Here is a 19711-nt window from a genome sequence, read left to right as displayed (position 1 = left end):
TTTATTGCATTATTAATGTGCCTGATATTCTGGAAACCTGCCTGTGAGGTTTTGGTGACTTGTGTGCACTGTCCGCTGGTCAGCCAAACTTTGGCTTACACCGGCTCCGCCTGCACTGACAGTAGACCTGGTTTCAGCTGGCAAGCTTTTAGCGCACCTTCGGCGAAACCTTTTGGCATGAAACTGTCACTGCGCCAAGCTGCATCTGTCAACACCTCCCCCTGCTGCGCCGCCATCTCAGCGCACCTCGGTCTGCCAAACTACCAAACTGAGCGCGCCTCGGGTTGCGCTGCTCGAAACTAGCTCTGCGCAGGGTTCGCCACAATGCGCTGCACCGGGAAACTAGAGCCCTTAGAGTTGTAATCTGAGCCTGTCAATGGAAAAAACAGGCACTTTTAGTGGGCGTAAATTGACAGTGTGCAAATGCCCCAAGTGGTTACACTGCAGTCTGTGTCACTGCTTCTGGCTGCAGCGCTCTCGCTCAATACTGGACCGCTTTCAAAAATTGTTGTTGCCATTAGTCACTTCGACACAAAAACATAGGGAGATGGGGTCCAGGTAGAGTTACCCTTTAAGTCTTACCCTCTTCCTCTGTTTTTCAATTCCATCTCACTTTACAGTAGGTTCATATGAATTAGATGTGAATAGAACTGAATTAGAGCCTTTTTTTAATTATTCCAGGGCTGCAAGTTTCAAAACAGGCTCAACTGGAAAAAGTCAGCGTAGCATGTGAGGAGCATTTAAATTTGTAAAGTTCCATTGAGACTTTAAGAGGAAGGGAATTATTGGATTGCCACTGTGCCAACCTAACTGAAGAACAGTGTCTGACATTAAACTTATTTTGCATTAATGGGCTGAAATAATTTCTCCTTCCAAAAGCTTATGTTGTAATTTAGATGATCAGTCAGTTATAATATAATGACATGTTGGGTGGGAATAATGAACACTATACACATTATGAGTTGCAACAGCCAGCATCCTACAAAGAGAATATATTGTCTACAAAATCGAGCTAAAGTAAGGCTGCCTGTTTTCCTTAGTGTAACCTAAAGGAGGAAGGGTTCAGGGCGGGGCAGAGGGGAGGTTGGCCAAGCAACAGTTTGAGTTATGATGAGGCAATTTTAATGATGTTCTGGTCCCTGCACTAAAAGCCCAGTTGACTCTTTTCTGTTTCAGCATGGGAAAAGAACACAACATTCCTATTTTCCTCTGGTGCCAAAAGTTAATTGAAAACATTTCAGGGCAAAGTATGGTCTGGGGCCCCCATATGATCCTCATCCCTTCATTATGCTCAACAATGATAAAAAGGCATTACAATTATTAATGGTTGGAGCAGAGGCCTTCTCTCTTAAAGTGACAGTGGCAGGCTTTTGCTTCTCATCTAACAAAGGCCCTGAAATGCCCTCACCACATCACTTTGTTGGTATTTTTTAACAGTCTCTGCCATTGTAGGATTTATTATTTAAGTCTGTTAATGAGAGCTTAGATTTTCCAGAGTCAAATCATATTGTATAATAAAGAGGGCCAAACTACGGCAGAGAAAGTTATTCTCGAGCTTTGGAAAGAAGACCACATCTAATCGTAAAAGAACTGACTGTTGCATAAATGAATGTTGAACTGCGGACAGAGTATCAGCAGGAGTTAAACTGAGCAATAAAGCTGAACTTTCTCACATAACTCCTCCGTCTTCCTCTGGGATAGCTGTCTCCTCGTGCTCCCCCACTCCCTGAAAGAGGGTGACAGAGGGACAGAGTGAATGAAGTGCCCCCACATTGTGCCGCTGCACCATTGTGTATTTTGCATCTCCATAATAGAGGTGCCACTCGACTTCTCTTCCAATCAATGGGCTGGAGGGCCCATCTCTTTTCCTTGAAAAGCAACATGGCTGCCATCAATAGTTTCAAGACCCATTATCACAAGTGAAGGAAGGGACACTGGCTTTTTTGTAAGTATAGAGCACTGACTGACTCATAACATGAGTCACAAGCATGTAAACAGACACATGCACTCACTGCTCTCACTGATTAAACGCTGCGTTATACACTGAAAACAGAAATCCTAAAATTGATCTGTAATATATGTCGTCCTAAAAAAATCCAAAAAGCACATGTATGATGTATAAAAGTTCTTTTTTCTTAGCAACTACTGCCGATAAATGTTTTGCATGTTGGATCAACTATACTGATTAAAAACAATTAGGATGAGCTAACTCAGCTTTTAAATTGTTGTTGGTTCCTTAAGTAAAGAGTAATTTGAAGAATTAAAGCAGGTAAAAGTTTGTTTTGAATAGTTTTAAGGCCAGTTACATGCTCTAAGTAGTACTGACACTTAATACTTAAAGAATGTTTCTCAGTTACATTTTGGGTAAACACCCAGGATGCCAGCAGAACCATGGAATTGTTTTGGCTTCGGCCTCTGATTGCAAAAGTGTTAAAACCACTTGAAAGGATAGCTCTGATCCTTTAAAGTGGGGTTGTATGGGGTACTTATCTATAGTCAGTGTATTACATACAGTAGATGCTGGTCAGCACACGCCCAGTTTGCAGCAGCGGCAGGAGAGCCAATACAGCAGCTCATTAATGTACCTCTGTGAATGGGTGCAGCAGTAAAATGAATTTTAGCTGCCTAAAAATGTCCCACATAAAAAATTCTTTATAAGTTTGAGTGTACACTTTATTGAAAATATTCACCGCTTTACCTTGCCATCAGACAGCCCTTTCCAACAGTGAAGCCAACTTCATTACCCTATCTATGATCTTGTCAAAGCCACCATACCAAATTGACAAAAATAGTTATTTTGGCTTGTTGAACACAGGGGCTGCTGGTCTACTGCTGCCTTGATTAGCTAGTGTGTGTTACTCTGTGACAGTAATGCTCAAAAGGGGTTTTCACAAACCAACTGATCAAGGCAGCAGTAGACCAGCAGCTCCAGTCTTCAGTGATGTTAAAAATTAATGTTTTTCTCAATGCAGTCTGGCTTTGAAGAGAGTGACAAAACAGCTTCATTTCCATGTTGAGAATTCACTGTCTGAAGGTTAAGGTAAAGCAGTGGACATATTATGAATACAGCACACACATAAACTGTTACTAATATGTTTTAAGGTAGCGTAAATATGTTTTGCTGTTGCCCACCTCAACAGCAGTACATTGCTTAGCCATCGTGTTACACTCCTGCCTGCTACTCCAAACTGGTGCGTGCTGACCAACATCTACTGTAGGTAATACACTGGCTATGGATAAGTACCTCATACAACCCCACTTAAAAAGATCAGAACTGTTCCTTTAAGTATTTGAAATTACATTTTGTGTTAAATGCCTTTAAGAAGAGTTGGTCCCAAATCCACCTGGCCATAGCTTTAATCACAACCCAAGAAAAATTTCATCAGACAGTCAAAATAACTATCATGGAAAAAAAGATGACTTAAGCATTTTCATATTGTTTCTCTAAACCTACAATTAATCTGAAGTACTTAAATTTAACAAAATAAGAGCTGAGATTACTGTCAATGAACCAACATTGCTTTGCGCTCTTTTAATCAATACATGAAGCCAAAAACTTTTAAAAATTAATTAAAAAGACGAAAGATTCAAAGTTAAAGACAGAGTCACACAGTGTCCAAATGAATCCTTTAAAAACTCTTCTTTATTTAATGTGCATGTACATTCAGAGGAGTGTGTTCTTAATGGGCACTTAATATCTCCACTCACCTGAACACACACTTATCTTTTTATTTTCTCAGTGAGGACCTCTAACAAACACAGGGGGTGAGATTAAACAAACTGACGCAACAGCTTCTTGGCTCCATTTGGGTTGCAAATCCCCAAGAGGAGAAGTTTACCTTCTCATGTTTGAACAGTTTTCAAGAATGAAACACGTTATAAACATGTTATACCTTCAGCAAACATCCATGTTTACAAGGTTAAGGAGGAGCTACTTGTTTCAGATGCATTATCTTCCCTGGGATTTAGACACATTTCAGTGGCTTACATCAACTTTGGTTTGTAATGAAGGGGTTGTGGAGAAAGTCTCTGTACAGCTGGTACAAGATAATTACTGTGCTTTCACAGCATGCCTCTGATATGGTCATATGGTGAATAAAACTGGTAGGCTATGAAGGGTTTTAGGCACTTTAAACATTTGTCCTTCCTGTGTGGTCATAATGTAGTAAAAGAGTGGAACCTACCTATTCATACAGTGCAAATCTCTTGTCACTCATAAACAAATATTTTTATACAATATACTGTACAATCTATCTTTACATAGCCAACATACAAAAATAGGCTCCTTCAGCATTATTAGATGACTAACATTTTTATAACTGAAACTGAGCATGTGCTACTGGGTGATTAACAAACAGTTAATGGCATGGATTGTGTGAACTGTGCAGATGTGTAGCAGAAAGTTTAGTGTTGAACTCAAAAGCCCCAAATGTTAGTTTAATGACAAAGAAAAGGCTGATAACAACAAGGCACACAGATTCTAGTGAGTTGACTTTTGATTCACAACGAGCCACACCACTGACTTCCCTGCTGTTCTTAATGGCAGCAGCTTATCAGATAAATTTGGTTAAAACCAAAATGGTGGTCAGGACATTTAGCAAAGTCTGAGCAGGTGGGGAGTCACTTTTTGATTTTTCCACATATTGATAATCATCCTGGTCGATATAATCGTCATCAGAATCATCCTCGGCGTCTGAAAAGCCGCTGCCCGCGAACCTATCATCGGAGCAGAAAGTTTTCATGCTGAATTTGATATACTCGCATATGTTCCTGTCCGTGCCATCACACACACAAGTGTCTAACTGTTGCGCTTTCGGTATGGAGCGCATGTTGGCGATCACTCTGCGGCAATCGTCCGAGCACCTTTCCCCACCGAAAAGTTTCCGGCAGTGAAATAAATAATCCCTCATAGCGGAGCTACACGTCTGGTCCATCTCACACTGCCGCCGGGCCTCGGTGCAGCCCATGGTGCTGGTCCGCGGCAGGCACGGCTCGATGGCTTGTTTGGTGTTCCTGCAGACCGGGTCCAGGGCGCAGTCGCAGTCCTCCAGAGCCGGGCCGCTTTGGGTTAGATTGAGCTGAATGAGAGAGGAGATGCAGTGACTGGGACACTTCTTGCGGTCCCCACTGATGACAGACGCGCAAGCATAAACATACTGGTCGTAAGCGTAATGGCACTCCGGCTCTCCGTGGCACTTCAGGATGGCTTTCCAGCAGACCAGCCGGCGGCTGTGGTTAGGAGATCCGACACAGAAGCCGATGATTAGGATCAATACACTGCATATCAACACCGCTGTCCGCTCCATCAATATGGCACGACTTGCCATTTCCAGGAAGAATGAATCTTAAAAAAGTTAGACTTCATATGGGCTTCTGTGGTTCTATCACGCTGCGTCAAAACAAGGTTATTCCAAGATGGTTTCATATCATATCACAGTTGGGGACTTGAAGTCAATGAGGCGCCACAAAGTAAGCAGGAAGATCTAAAAAGTTCATTTGAGAAAAAGTTTCCAGTTCTCGCCAGTCCCAGTCCGTTTTAGGTGGTTTCACGTGCGAATGCCTGTCGCTCACCGACCACACAACCAAGTCAAAGTTTGGATAAACTTATTTCCCAAACTCTTCCAAAAGTACCGCAATATATCCTTGTTCCTAAAGTCACTCATCCGCCTTCCCTGCCAACCCGCATCTTCCCGAGCTGCCGCAGCTTTGTGATGAAGGCTGTGTGGTGATGGGCTGATTAGGTTACTGCAACAACCACCTCCGATTGGTCCGATAAACTGTTGTGATTCTGTCGTCACATGCGGGCAGTGACGCAAGCTACTGTTTTTACACTGAGATAAAGGGAAACTTTCTGCAACTGAAACTTTATCTTGTGATAAAAACGTTTAAGATTTTATTTTTTGTATTTGATGCTTTGTACAGATGAGAGCATCCTTGTGTTTTGGTGGCCAGTATGTGCATCAACTATACTGCTCACTGTATACAGAGTATACAAGCCTAACTTATATATGAGTGCATGGATGTTTATGTCAGTACATGGTTAAGCATTTGACACATACATGTACTTTCTTTCCTTTTCTGTGCTTTTTCTCGGTATATAACACAAATATAATAGCCTACATTATCTGAGCGTATACTTAATGAATTAATTTATTTATTTTCCTTTATGTACAGTTATATTTTATCACTGTGTATTCTGTTGTTGGTTGTTTCAAAATATAAATTAATTTAAAAAATGTAAAGAAAAATGATACTGTTGTATGAAATGACACGTTACAGTTTTTATTTGTATATGGGTTTATAACTTTTTTTTTACAGTAATAGAGGTACTGAAGTATTCAGGTCCTTTACACAAGTAAAAGTAGCTATAGTGTAGAAATAACCCTCAAGTAAAACTAAAGTAAAAATCCAGAAGTATAAGTATCCTAACGGGAAATTTCAGTTTATTTCAACCTGTCTCCTATCGTCCTAAATTTGTTTCAAGTGACTAGTGACATAAAAATAATAGTTAGCATGTTAGCCGTTAGCCTAGATACAGCCAGGGCGCATAGTAGCGTCAGACCTGTTAAAACGTAAGTGAACGGGCATACCTTCAAGTGCAAAGTTAGTCCACTAAACAAGCTTTTTTTCCACAAACACCACCTTATATCGTTAGGATAAATGTCAGAGAACATATAGAAAACAACATGTAAACGTGTTGTCTTACCTTACCAGTGTGGTGCCAGCAGAAAAGTTCATTCATTTATTTTATGAAAGATTTATAGAATAATGGCTGACTTTTTGCCAGACTTCGACTTTGTGGAGGAGGAATTTGATTTTGCAGAGTTTGATGGCCGCCCTTATTTATTTGAGCCAGAATACACTGACGAAGAGCTTTGTGAAATTGAAGAACGGAGGAGGAGAGAGAGAGAGAGAGAGAGAGAGAGAGAGAGAGAGAGGCGCAACAGGTAGAGGACGAGAGAGGAGGAATGGCTGCTGCAAGGCTGCGTAGCTCTGGAGATTGGTGGTGTACCTGTGAATGCTGTGCCCCAGTGCCCACAGAAGAGGAATGCCTCTGTTGCAAGGAATGGGACCAACACAACACGTTTACATGTCATTTTCTATATGTTCTCTGACATTTATCCTAACGATATGAGGTGGTCTTTGTGGAGAAAAAGCTTGTTTAGTGGACTAACTTTGCACTTGAAGGGATGCTCGTTCACTTACGTTTTAACAGGTCTGACGCTACTATGCGCCCCGGCTGTATCTAGGCTAACGGCTAACATGCTAACTATTATTTCTATGTCACTAGTCACTTGAAACAAATTTAGGACAATAGGAGACAGGTTGAAATAAACCGAAATTTCCCTTATAGGCTATAGCAAATGTGAAAGTACTGTACTCTTTATGCAGAAGGGACCATTTCAGAATAATTTATATTAGTAATTAATCCATTCATCTGTACATCACTTTAAAGGGACAGTTCATCCTAAAATCAAAATTACGCATTTTTCCTCTTACCTGTAGTGCTATTTATCAATCTAGATTGTTTTGGTGTGAGTTGCTGAGTGTTGGAAATATTGGTTGTAGAGATGTCTGCATTCTCCCCAATATAATGGAACTAGATGGCACTCAGCTTGTGGTGCTTAAAGTGCCAAAACAAACAAACAAACAAAAACAAACCATTTGACAAACTCAGCAGCAATGTCTCTTTCCAGAAATCATGACCCAGTTACTCATGATAATCCACAGACCTTGTTGTAAGTAGTTTCATATAGGAACTATTTTCTTTCTACCAAATTACACCTGCCAACTGTATCACTGCACAGAAGGAAGTGTGCATCTACCAGGCCCCCAGGAAAGCTCATCACACTGCAGTAAAAAATTCCCCGTGGCCCAGAAAGCATTTTCCCCAAAGGCCACCATTGTAAAAGAGATGTCCATAAAACTGTTGACAGGACACCTGAAACTGCAGACAAGGTCAGTTATGGCTCTTTCTATTGTGAATTTTTGAGCCATTATGGTTTTATATTCGCAAAACTCTCCTGAAGCTGCGAAAAGCAATTTAAAAATCTGTGACGTCATCTCAGTATAAAGTCTATGAGCCGAGCGAGGCCAGCAGGAGAAACACTACTGCACATATTCAGTGGGCTGCATACCGTGGAAGTAAACCCAGAAGCTAGAAAATGTTTTAGGAGTATGTGCCAGGCAAGCAACTCCATTGGAATGAAGAGGCGCCATCTTGGCATCCACTTTATCATCATTATCAAATTAAAGCACCACTGTGTTAGCTAACATTCAAGCTCAGCCGAGGAGGATGCCATTTATGTTTAAATCTTAAAGCTGTCACAAGCCCGTGCCCCTCGTCCATGAGCAGATGCATGCTTCCTTATGTGCAGTGATATGGTTGGCAGGTGTAGTTCAGTATAAAGAAAATACATCCAACATAAAACTGCTCACAACAAGGTCTGTGGATTATCTTGAGTAACTGGGTTATGGCTTCTGCAGACAGAACCACCCATCCACCCACCCCACCACAGAAAATTCAAATACTCAAGTAAAGCATCTAAAAAATGTACTTAAGTACAGTGCTTCTGTACTTTGTTACTTACCACCACAGATTTTTCACGGTGGTCAAAAGTAGACAGGCAGATAGATGATCTCCGCAGTCTATCCATAAATCTCTTGCTTTCTATTATACTCCTACAAAGTTTGGATTTCACATGATATATAGTTCAACTGCTGTGGTCTCATTCTTGAATAATTGCTCATCCCTACATTGAGACCCAAATGTAATGAGGCACAGCTTCTTCAGAAAACTCTGGGATTGTGTTGCCTCCCTGCAGGGAGAGACGACAGCTGTTATAACACATGCAGAGCTCCTGTCTTACACTTTCCACCATGAAACACAGCAGGCCTCAATTGCGTAGCTATGACACAGCGTACTCGTGAAGACTGCACAGACACATTTGCACACACCAATAAAGACATAGCAGCTTTGAGGTTTAGGAACTATGATTTCCTGACATTGAGCTGAAAGTATCAGAGACCTTCATGTGAGAAAATTAAAAGAAAAAACACATTTGGCTGTTTTTTTTTTACTGCCCATTCTGTGCAAATGTAAGCAGAGGTGTGAAATCCTAATGGCCCAGCACTTCACCTTTTGGTAAAGGGTATTTCCTACAGTGTTTCCTGACAATAACAGTTAACAAGAAAAGGAGTGTGAAGAGGAAAAACAACTTCAGCCACACACCATGTAAACAACCACCAAGCGTGAAGCCACTTGGAACGAAAACAGAATGGATCTGTTTGGGGCCTTGAGGCCAGAACAAAGTGTAGAAAAGAAAACCACTCAGTCATTGGGATAACTCTGTTCTTCTGACCCCGTCACATCAGCACACTATGACCACAAAGATGTGGCAGCTCTCAGGGGACCTTCAGACCCCCCGATTCCAATTAGAAAGATTAGAGAGGAGTCAAGACAAGTGCAGAAAGAGTTTCCTAGCCAAACAACCCAAAACACCCCCCCCCCCCTCCACCTCCTCCAGCTGGCATACCAGAACAACAGGATGACTGCAGACTCAATTTAGAGCAACATCAAAGTGGAGGTTAGAGAAAGCCCAAATGGTGAACTGCTCAAGGGTCCACATTAACTACAAAGAGCCTGACATTAGCCCAAGCCACGAAGGCCAAAGCAGGCTCTTAACAGAGATAGATATGGGTGCTGTGTCTCTACTTAAGACATAAGTATTTAACATGGTTTTTACTTTTGCGCAAAGTTTGGGTATCTCTAACTTTTGCCCTTTGTAGAGCCGCACACTCCAATGCACAAGGCTTATACAAAGCGTTCTTTTCAGAAACAAACTAAAGAACACACCCTGGCCACACTTGCATTTCACTTTTAAGAAGGAGTTCATAATGCATAGCAGATCCAAAATCCCATCAGTGTTGGATGGCAGCCAGATGAGAACAACAGCCAGATTCAGTGGAGCCAGTGGCTCTGTATGATGGAGCAGGCAGCTGCTCTCCCCCCAAACTGTACCTCTTATATTACTCTAATACATCACAGAGATACTTTACGTTTATAACAAACTTCTCAGACTGTTCTACGGGGAATATGAAGGCAGTGTCCCTTGCAGTCGCGTCCTCCATTTATTTCAAACGAGCACCTCCGGATATGCATCCTGTACATGCGGTTGTTCATGGCGGCTTGCATATAATAGTGTTTCCAGAATTGGAATGCGGTTCCCGAGAGTAGATTTGTAAATACTCATGCGGAGACAGACATGCTCTTCAGTTTGTCTCCACTGCTGTCAGAAGTCATTACACACAAGCTGCTATGCCAGAACAATTCACTGAACTTTGTATTCAAGTGCTTCCAAGCCCAGAGAGAGGCAGAGAGAGAGGGTGGAGAGAGATGGGAGGGAGGAAAAGGAGTCAATATTAAAAAGCTGCCAAGTGTTTTTCTGCCCGCATTTTTTCATTTTTTTTTCTGTGGCTCATAGAAACTTCTCAGATGTCAGTCTTAGACATGCTGATATTTTGTCTTTATTCTTCTCACATGAAAAAGAGGAATTCATGCTTTTGGTGAAAACAAGAAAATAGCTTGCATGCATAGTCATGACCTGAATATGCAGTAGAGGTGTCTTTTTGAATTAAGTCAACAACACTGCAATCATTTTGTTGTCTGGTATGCAACCGAAAGATTAGACAGGAGGAACTGAATCACCCGGATCAAAGTACTTTTAGCCACACACTACAGCATAACATTTGTCTGTCAGTCAACAACTACTGGATGAATTGCCATGAAACTCTGTACTTCAATTTACGATGCCCCAGAGGATGAACCCTAATTAATTTGGTGATGCTGTGAAGTTTGCTTTAGCATCACTTTGACATTTACATTTTTAGTTATTAGTTAATTGAGATCTCTTAAGAGATATGTATGCAGAATCTGTAGGCAACAGGAAACGATTTTGATATCAGAAGGGTTTATGTCTGTGGTCCATTGGTGGTCTGAGTAGTATTGATCGATCACATTTGAACAACAGGTAGGCTTAAACAATCTGTGTGGCATCTGACAGCGAGTTAGCTTTATTAGCTTTTTTTAAAAAAGTATCTACATTCATATGCAGAAGTCTGCTTACAGAGATAAGCCAAAAAGACCAGTGCACAGAAGAGGAAGTTTTAGCTCAGATATCTGCTGGCCACACCTGATCAGCCTGACATATTGGTCCTCATACCAAGAGGCTGTATTGTCGTCACACTGATAGTTGATGGATTCTGAGATTAAAAGAAATGTGAAAAACAACTATTGGATTGACTGAAGAAATTTGGTACAGATATCCATGAGGATGAATCCTACAGACCTTGGTAATTCCCTAACTTTTCATCCAGTGCCACGAGCATGTCAAGGATTTTACTTATCTAGTGAATTATTACAAGATTGAAAGATGAATTACTACAAAATTTCATGCAGACATTCTTAATTTCTGGACAATGCATTAAAATAGTTATAGTGATCCTCTTTCTCCCATCTATTTTATGGATTGCCATTAAATTGTGTACAGAAATTCATGATCCCCAGAGGATAAATCCTGATGACTTTGGTGATGCCGTGAAGTTAGCAGTAGCACCACTTTGACATTTACATTTTTGTTTTTTAGTGAAATGTATCAACAACTATTGAATTGATTGTCATGAAAGTTAGATTTATTCATGGTATCCAGTAGATGAACCCTACTGACTTTAGTAATCCCCTGACTTTACATCTTGCGCCACCAGCACTTCAAGGAATTCACGTATCCAGTAAGATATATCTATGTCTACAAATGACTTGCTACAAAATCTCATACAGACATTCTTAGTTTCCAGACAAATGCATTCAAATGACTTTGGTGATCCTATCTCTTCCATTTTCTCTATAGATTGCCATGAAATTTGGTACAGATTAGCGTCACCAGCATCATTTTCTTTCCCAGTATTTTCTCTCCAGACTCCAGAGCACACCCCATACTTTTATCACGCCAGAGATGTTTTAGGATGATACCACATGTTCTGAGAGTGCATCCCTCTGGGGGTAGCCATGCACCATGGCAGGAAAAAGACTTGACTTTGAACTCAGTGAAAAGAACAAAGCCGCAAGTTCAAACATGGGTCATTCCGGCTGTAAAGTAGCCAAGGGTAGTCAGAGGATTATAATCGTCAAAGCCAAAAGTTTGTAATGTGGTATAATATGAGGGCGAACAGACAGACAATTGTTTTGTTGTTTTGGTTTCCCATCAGCAAAACTTTCAGATTCCTTTGGCTTGTTTCACGGAACAGATTAACACCACGGCAGGGAGTAAAGCTGGATAACGTTACAAAAAGATTCATGTTCTCGTTGTTATTGTTTCACTCAGGGACTTAGCAGGAAAGCAGATGGGGCTGTTAAATAGATCGGAACAGAGAGTTAAACTCCAGACAGAGAGGTAGACGCTGGTTTTGCCATCACAAAGGCAGGTAATTGATAGTGGCGGCTGTAGTAGATTGATGACACCTGCAGTAAAATCTGTGGAACAATGAAAACTCTCCAGGATTGCTTGGCCCTGCAATATAGAGAGACTTAGTGACAGTGGTCAGGTAATGATAAGATAGCAAAGCCATTTCTTTTCAAAGGGCGGAAGATAATAAAGCCACACAAATTTCTCCAGAGGTGATGATGGTATCTGCGTTTCAAAAAGGAGGTGAGTAGCTTTTGCAAGAGAAAAAAAGACTCTAAGGCAGACAAGTTTTTTTGAAACATGACCTCTCCTCTCTTCTCCAAACTTGGATCACATTTCTCTTTGAAAGGAAATAGCTCCTCAGATACAGGTATGCCACCTCAACCTCTACACAGAGAAATTATTGTTCACTAGATCAAGGCCTTAACAAGAAACCTGAAAGGAATAAAGTGACTAGCCAGCATCCACATTACAAGAGCTGATGAGAAAAAAAAGGAGGTATGTGTTGAATGGCTGACCCTTGGTCACTGAGAGTAAGACTTAGTGAATTGAAGCCTAAACTTAGGAGGCTCCTTCATCTACTCCTGTGAATAAGTTTTATTAAGTGCTACATTATGTTGAAGAGCATGAATATAGACATTTTGATCAGGTACACTGAATCATCATATGACAGTGTAATGACTGCTTTTGTTAACCACAATGCTAAGTGTGGTAATGGTAAGACTCTCATATATCTGTAAAATAGGCTACAGCTAGCAGCTGGTTAGCTTAGCTAAGCACAAAGACTGGTAGGCCTAACTGAAGGAAACAGCTGGCCTGGCTCTGTCAAATGGTAACAAAATGTACCCAGAGGTACCCATAATACCAGCACTTCTAAAGTTCACTAACACCTTATATCTCATTTGTTTAAAATGTGTAATAAACAAAATGACAACTAATCGTTTTATGGTGAGTTTCTTTGCCGATCTCAACCCAATCGCCAGAAAACATTTGCACGTTATTATGTTGTGGACATGTTGAACAAAACATGCATATTTGGTGCCTAAAAAAAACACTGGAAAGACAGCAATGCAGGAGTGGACTGGGACTAAAAAACAGCCCTGGACTCTTTACTCGGCCCAGCCCACAGTGACCGGTGCGCATACGGTATTCTTCTTCAATTTGATTGGCGGCCGGCCGGCTCATAGATATCTATGGGCTGGCTGGCATCCAATTTAAAGGCTGCCACCTGGTGGACTGGATGTGGAACAGTAGATTATCAGGGAGAAAAACGACAAAAAAAACAAACAAAAAAAAAAAACGGTGATGACTGCGTGGCGGCCGCTGGCCGTCCTGGAGTACCGGCCGTTCTGTGATTCTCCAGAACCTCCAGATGGCCAGTCCACCCCTGCAGCAATGACATGCTAAATTAAGCGTTTTTGATATTTGTTGGTCTCGAACAGTGGTCTGCAGGGGTCTGTAGCTTGGCAGGTGACACAACATCTGCCATCCCCTCCATCTGACATGACACCAGTAAAACCATTGTTTTCCTATGATACGGCTCGTCTGACCAGTATTCAAGCATCTTTTTAGACGGCCGTTTTTCCGGCATCTTTTTAGACGCATGTTTTTGTAGAGGCTTCTTTTTAAACGCTTCTTCTTAGACGCGCGTAGACGCTGAAAAGTTAAAATATTTTCAACTTTTTGAGCATCAGACGCCAGTAGCTAGCGCACACTGAATAAGCGCTTCCAGCGTTTCAGGCGTCTTTGAAGCATCCGCGTCTCTAGCGTCTCATTTCTGTGTGATCACCCCCTTACAACCAGGGTAGCTGCTTCATTGTAGCATTATTACTCTGTGCAAACATACACACACACTACAGTCCTACAACAGCACTGAAGAAACAGAATACAAGATTGCCAGTCTTTCATTTCCATGGCACATCCTGTAAATCAGTCCATCTGGCATCTTGCCAGTGTGGGGCACATTTTGAGCTCAATCTTCAAGGCGTAGCTGCTGTTTCAGGAGACAGAAAATGAGATGTGACCCAGGGCTTCCCTGACATTTGCCTGAGTAATCACAATGTTCGTGCAGAACTGAAGACGCTGTTTGAATAGCATGGGCCATTGGTGCTAGATTATCTTTCTGCCAGCCTCAGAAGTATTCTTAGAACATCAGGCTAGACACAGGAAGCGTGTGGGCTGATTTATGACATTTCGGTGAATAATTGCTGATGCAGTTGACAAAGGCACAGATCATACCAGCTCAGTGTTAAAGAAGCCTGAGATACACAACAACTGTATTACATGGGAAGAGTGACACATCCCTAAAAAGATCTAAAGATATACAAATGCAAACAGATCCAAGAATATCCTTTAATATGTTTTCATTCATGTGGATATAGAGGCCTGTAGTTTGGTGGTTCAATTCCTGCCATTTATATTACAGCTATTGTCCCTAAACTGTAATACACACACTTCCTATAGCAGGAGAGACACTGACTCTAGGTTTATGAAGAGTCTGGTTGTCAGAGCTCAGTTGAGGCTGTCTTCAGTGACAGTAACCACATGCTTTAAATCCAAACACACCACCCTTTGTTAGGCGCAGCACCAGCGGTGGTCTGGTCCAACTGTCCCAATCCATGATACCATAGAATAAATCAAGCTAATCTGAGTGGATTTTTCCCCCACTTCCATAGACAAATACCACAAAATATCATGGTTACTACTGTATTTGACACACCATAAATGAAACAGAAAAGGAGATCAAAGTTCTTTCAGTATTCAGGAACCATTCAGAGGACACACATGCCATACATTATTATTTCGTTCGGATAAATTACCAGCTATTTTGCTGAGCCAGACACTTCCTTTAAAGCAGTCGCTGTGGAAATACGCAGGTCTCACATGCATGATTAGGTGGACATTTAATAAAACCTGATATCAAGGTAAACTTAAGAGAAGTTACTGGACTATCTCAGTGCACTGCAAGCATTAATGTTGCCTGGTAACATAACTTTGTCAAAACAGTTTCACTTCTTTGCCTTCTCAACTGCAGTAATGGTTTCCCCCATCCAGCTTGGCTCCAGTACAGGCCCACTTACTGGTACATCAGTTTTGGTTCCAGTCTCAGACAAGAGTTTTTCATGACTGGGTAACCAGAGACTCACTCAGATGTCAGTTTGATTTTGAGATTTTGGATGTGGAAAAGTGAAATGCAATCTTGTGATATGAATCTACCAAGGAAACTTGGACTGTTACCTCTAGAAAATGAGTATTTTGTGGGGCAGGGGGTGGGTAGGATTGGGGATGCATGAAGTATCAGGTACAAATATGGGTCCTCTCTGGACGACAGTTGAGGCAGTATTTGGATTAGTAGTTAGCTCCGGTCAGGGTGGTCTGGGATACAGAGTTTATGTTTAATTTAAACATAGGCTCTGTGAGTCTGCCTACTGTCACTGTGCTGAGAAAAGCCATGCTGATGGGTTAAACAAGGGGTGGGATAGTGAATGACTGAAGTTATGAAACCTTTTTATGGTACACAACCTGGCAGACAGAATGTTGTTTATGGTGGAAGTCTGTGGCTGAATAGATATACAGATATAGTTTTTATCTTCTGCTTATGAGCTACTGTCGCAGTTGGGGACCTTCATTGCCATTTCATAACTGCATCTCTGTCTCCTCTCATTATCTGTCAACCCTTGACTGTCTTCTCGTAAAAGAATAAAAAGTGCCCCCAAAACCAGTAAGAGTCTACAGCCGTGCTTTGTCTAAATGAGGCTGTACAATGCTCACAATGACGGTGCACACATGCTGATGTTTAGCAACCACAGTCACCATCACTTAAGGGAGTTGGATGGCAATCATCAGTATTTGCAAATGTTTAGTTTAGTTACCAAAGTGCTGGACAATTTTAATTTTTTACCTGACCATGGCGTTGGAGGAACAGTTAAAGGATCACCAAAGTTATTACAATTCATCCTGCAAGTCAAGGGACTTTGATGGTGTGCCACAATTTGTCTACTTTTGTGCTGAGTTGTTTACACTTTTCACTATAAGCACAAACCCCAACCTCAAGGTGGCAATAGAGAAAAAAAATCAGAGAATCATCAAAGTCAGTAGGACTGATCCTCTGGAGAAAGTGAATATCTGACCAAAATTTCTCAACAATCCATGAAATAGCAGATAATTCAGTCTAGACCAAAGTGGTAAATTGACTGACAGACAGAGCATTGCTGCTAGTATGGCTAAAAAGAACATGCTTGTTATCGACTTCTTTTATTTCATAATAGGCCTATTTGTCCTTTATTTCCTTTCTTTCTGCATAATGACAAACTGGAGGATCTTTTGTCTTTGTGGTCCTTTTCATCCAGCACCAGCAAAACTGAGATGAGCTGCAGAGAGGGGGGAGGTTGTTGAGTAAGCTGTCAGCTGCAAAGACACACTACATACGCACCACTATAACACTCTTCATCAGAGTGTAAAGTAAACAGAGCCTGTCTGGACACGGGCTGGATATCAGACAGACAAGGAAGGACTACAACAGACAACAACAGGTACTGACCTGTCTAGGTCAGACAGAAAAAAAGACAAAACAGTGTTGCAAATATATGACATATTGTATTATACCATTTAACAACAGATCAGTTGGCAGATGGCTAAAATATTCTGGTATGCCACCTACAGGGCTGTAGTCAAGACCAACTTAAGTTCTAATGTGTAGGATTTAGTGGCAATAGAATGCAATCAGCTGAACCTTCTCCTGTGTGCCAAGTGTGTAAAAAAGCCATGGTGGCCAATGCAAAAACAAAAAGCGCAAATGGTCCTTGTTTGGTTTGTCCATTTTGGACTACAGTAGAAGCAACATGGTGGGCTCCATGGAAGAGGACCGACTCTGTATTTAGACCTAAATGTCTCATTCTACGGTAATAACAACAAAGCACATCTTAGTTTCCAGCATATTGTCACTTCCAACTCGTCAGATACAGACACTTGGTAAGTGGCCCTATGTCAAGCTATGACGCTTGAGGGTAACCCTCCTGTGTCAGTTTTGGACACTCCTTACATGCATTGTGTCTCTTCAAATAAAAAGTCAGTTTTCACAGGAAATGTACAGTTTCTGCCTGTAAATGCATACTGTTTCCTCTCAAAACATACTTAGAATGGAGGTTTAAAAAAAAACCCATCTCTTTTGGTTTACTTCTTTAGGTTTGGGCAACAAAAGAATGTGGTTAGGTTTAGAAAAATAACATCATTTGGCTTAAAATAAGTACGTTTGTTGCTAATGTAATGTACATAGCATTGTATGCTACACATACTAAAAATCTGTTTTTATTCAAATAAATCAACTGACTCTTGGTTTCACACAGGAAACTATTAACAGTCTCCTGAGTGAAAGTCCAGAGTTTTTTTGACCCATCTACCTCCCTCCCAGCCCGCCCTATGCAGGCTTTGTCACACTACTGCCCGGTGCATCTCATACCACTACTAAAGGGTGCCTCGGTGCATCAGTATGGTTATACACTAATGAAAACACAGTTATAATTATTATATTTAATTTCTGCCAAAATATATCCCTGTAAATCCTACACACTGGATTTTTCATTGAGTCCAAAGTCCAAAGGCAGTGGAGACTAAGTCAAAAGTGATTCCAGAGCAAGAAATCAAATTAAATTATGGTGGAATTTGCAAACATTTTGCCATGTTAGCTGAGGTAGTTAACTAGTAACTTGCTGGAAGTGATGTTACTGTTAGCGAACTGTGCCGGGAAGTGCTGAGCTGCACAACGCCAGAGAGGAAAAGGCAGCGGGTGCGCTATTTTGTTGAATCAAGGATACTTCAACTGATCCCAAATCAGCAGCCAGGAACAACTAGACCAGTTTTAAAATGCTGAGCCTGAGATCAAGACAAGTGGAAGACTTAAAAAAATAAGAACCCTGGCCACCTACTCCTGTTTCAGACTTATTATATGATTTTCTCTTTTGTCAGAGAAAAATTAATAGTCACTGATGTCACCAGATTTAAGACGCTACTCTTAAAAGGGAAAAGGAAATGCCTGTCCTGAAAAGCAACAATAACCTTAGAAAGCTTTACTTAATTTGAATATACATTTCAATAGTATGACTATATTCAAACCAACATGTGTCATCTCATCTTGTCCTTATGAGAACACACATATATACAGTACAGACACACACCCCACACACAGTAGCAAGGGAAAAATAAACAGGCTGGGTTTTGCTTTTCCTGCAAAATCTAAATATTGACTCAGTAACCTATAATCATACACAGTCTGAACAAAATTGAAATAAACAAGTGCGCCTAAAGTGTGTAAGTGTTTGTGTGTCTCATGGGCACTGAGGCCCTTGAATGCTGACATCGACAAACACCCATAAAAAAGAGGAAGTGGTTCAGTTTTTAGTGAATACCAGACAATATGGATTCCATCCAGCACGCTGGAGCTACATAAATTATGTTGTATTCTCTATATATACAAAGAAGATCTTTTGAAAGCACTGAGCTTCCCGTCTCTGATCAAACATCTGCTATCAATTCACATAATTTTACTTTCATATGACTCACATGCAATATTCAAGAGGCTTTAGATTGCCAAGACTTACGTTTTTAAAAAAGCAATAAAAATTCCATTATGTTCTCAGAGGAGCTTTTCGCTTCAATGCCAAGTTTCCAAGTGACATCAGCAGCCAGAGATCCGCACAACTGTGTTATTATTGTGTTGTAACGCTATTAAAAGCTCATTAAATTTCATATCAGTCTTTCAATCTTTCTTTTTTTCCTCTGCTGGAAGCTACAGTACAACATTGGGAAGGATACAGACTGTGTATGCCAACTCGAAGGCACTGTTGTTCTACGGACCATAATGACTGTTTTGCGAAATAAACATGATTGATTGAATTAGGCTTTGTGTCAACATACTGTTGGATCTTTTTTTCTGTCTCAGCGAGTCTTTATGGCTCATTAGTGAAGTGGCAAAGCTGAAACATTTCTGGCTCTACTAAGGCCTGTCAGGGTGTGCTGCTGATGCCAGAAATCATCTGAGGCTAACAAGGAAACAGGTTTTGGGAGAAATTAAAGTTGTTAATGGGTATGGACATAAATTTTTTTGTTTGTTTCTTTGTTCGCTTTTTAAAGATGTTCTACTGTCCTTTATGTTTCTGCTTCTATGTCATTTCATGTAAAGCTGGGGTACGCAAAAAATCTGGAAAAGGCTTTAAAAAACAAAGGACTAAGTTGAAAATGCACCCTCCTGCAGC

The 19711-nt window shown here is 41.0% G+C and overlaps 1 protein-coding gene across 1 annotated transcript; it reads right to left on the bottom strand.

Moving 5' to 3' along the window:
- Positions 1–2984: 2984 nt before the first annotated feature.
- On the bottom strand, positions 2985–5718 carry gas1b (growth arrest-specific 1b). The gene has a single exon (XM_050053375.1). The coding sequence runs from the start codon at positions 5325–5327 to the stop codon at positions 4554–4556; it is 774 nt and encodes a 257-aa protein (XP_049909332.1). The 5' UTR covers positions 5328–5718; the 3' UTR covers positions 2985–4553.
- Positions 5719–19711: the final 13993 nt, after the last annotated feature.

The sequence above is a fragment of the Epinephelus moara genome, chromosome 9 (genome assembly GCF_006386435.1).
Source record: "Epinephelus moara isolate mb chromosome 9, YSFRI_EMoa_1.0, whole genome shotgun sequence".
Lineage (NCBI taxonomy): Eukaryota > Metazoa > Chordata > Actinopteri > Perciformes > Serranidae > Epinephelus > Epinephelus moara.
This window is presented reverse-complemented; position numbering and strand designations above follow the sequence as displayed.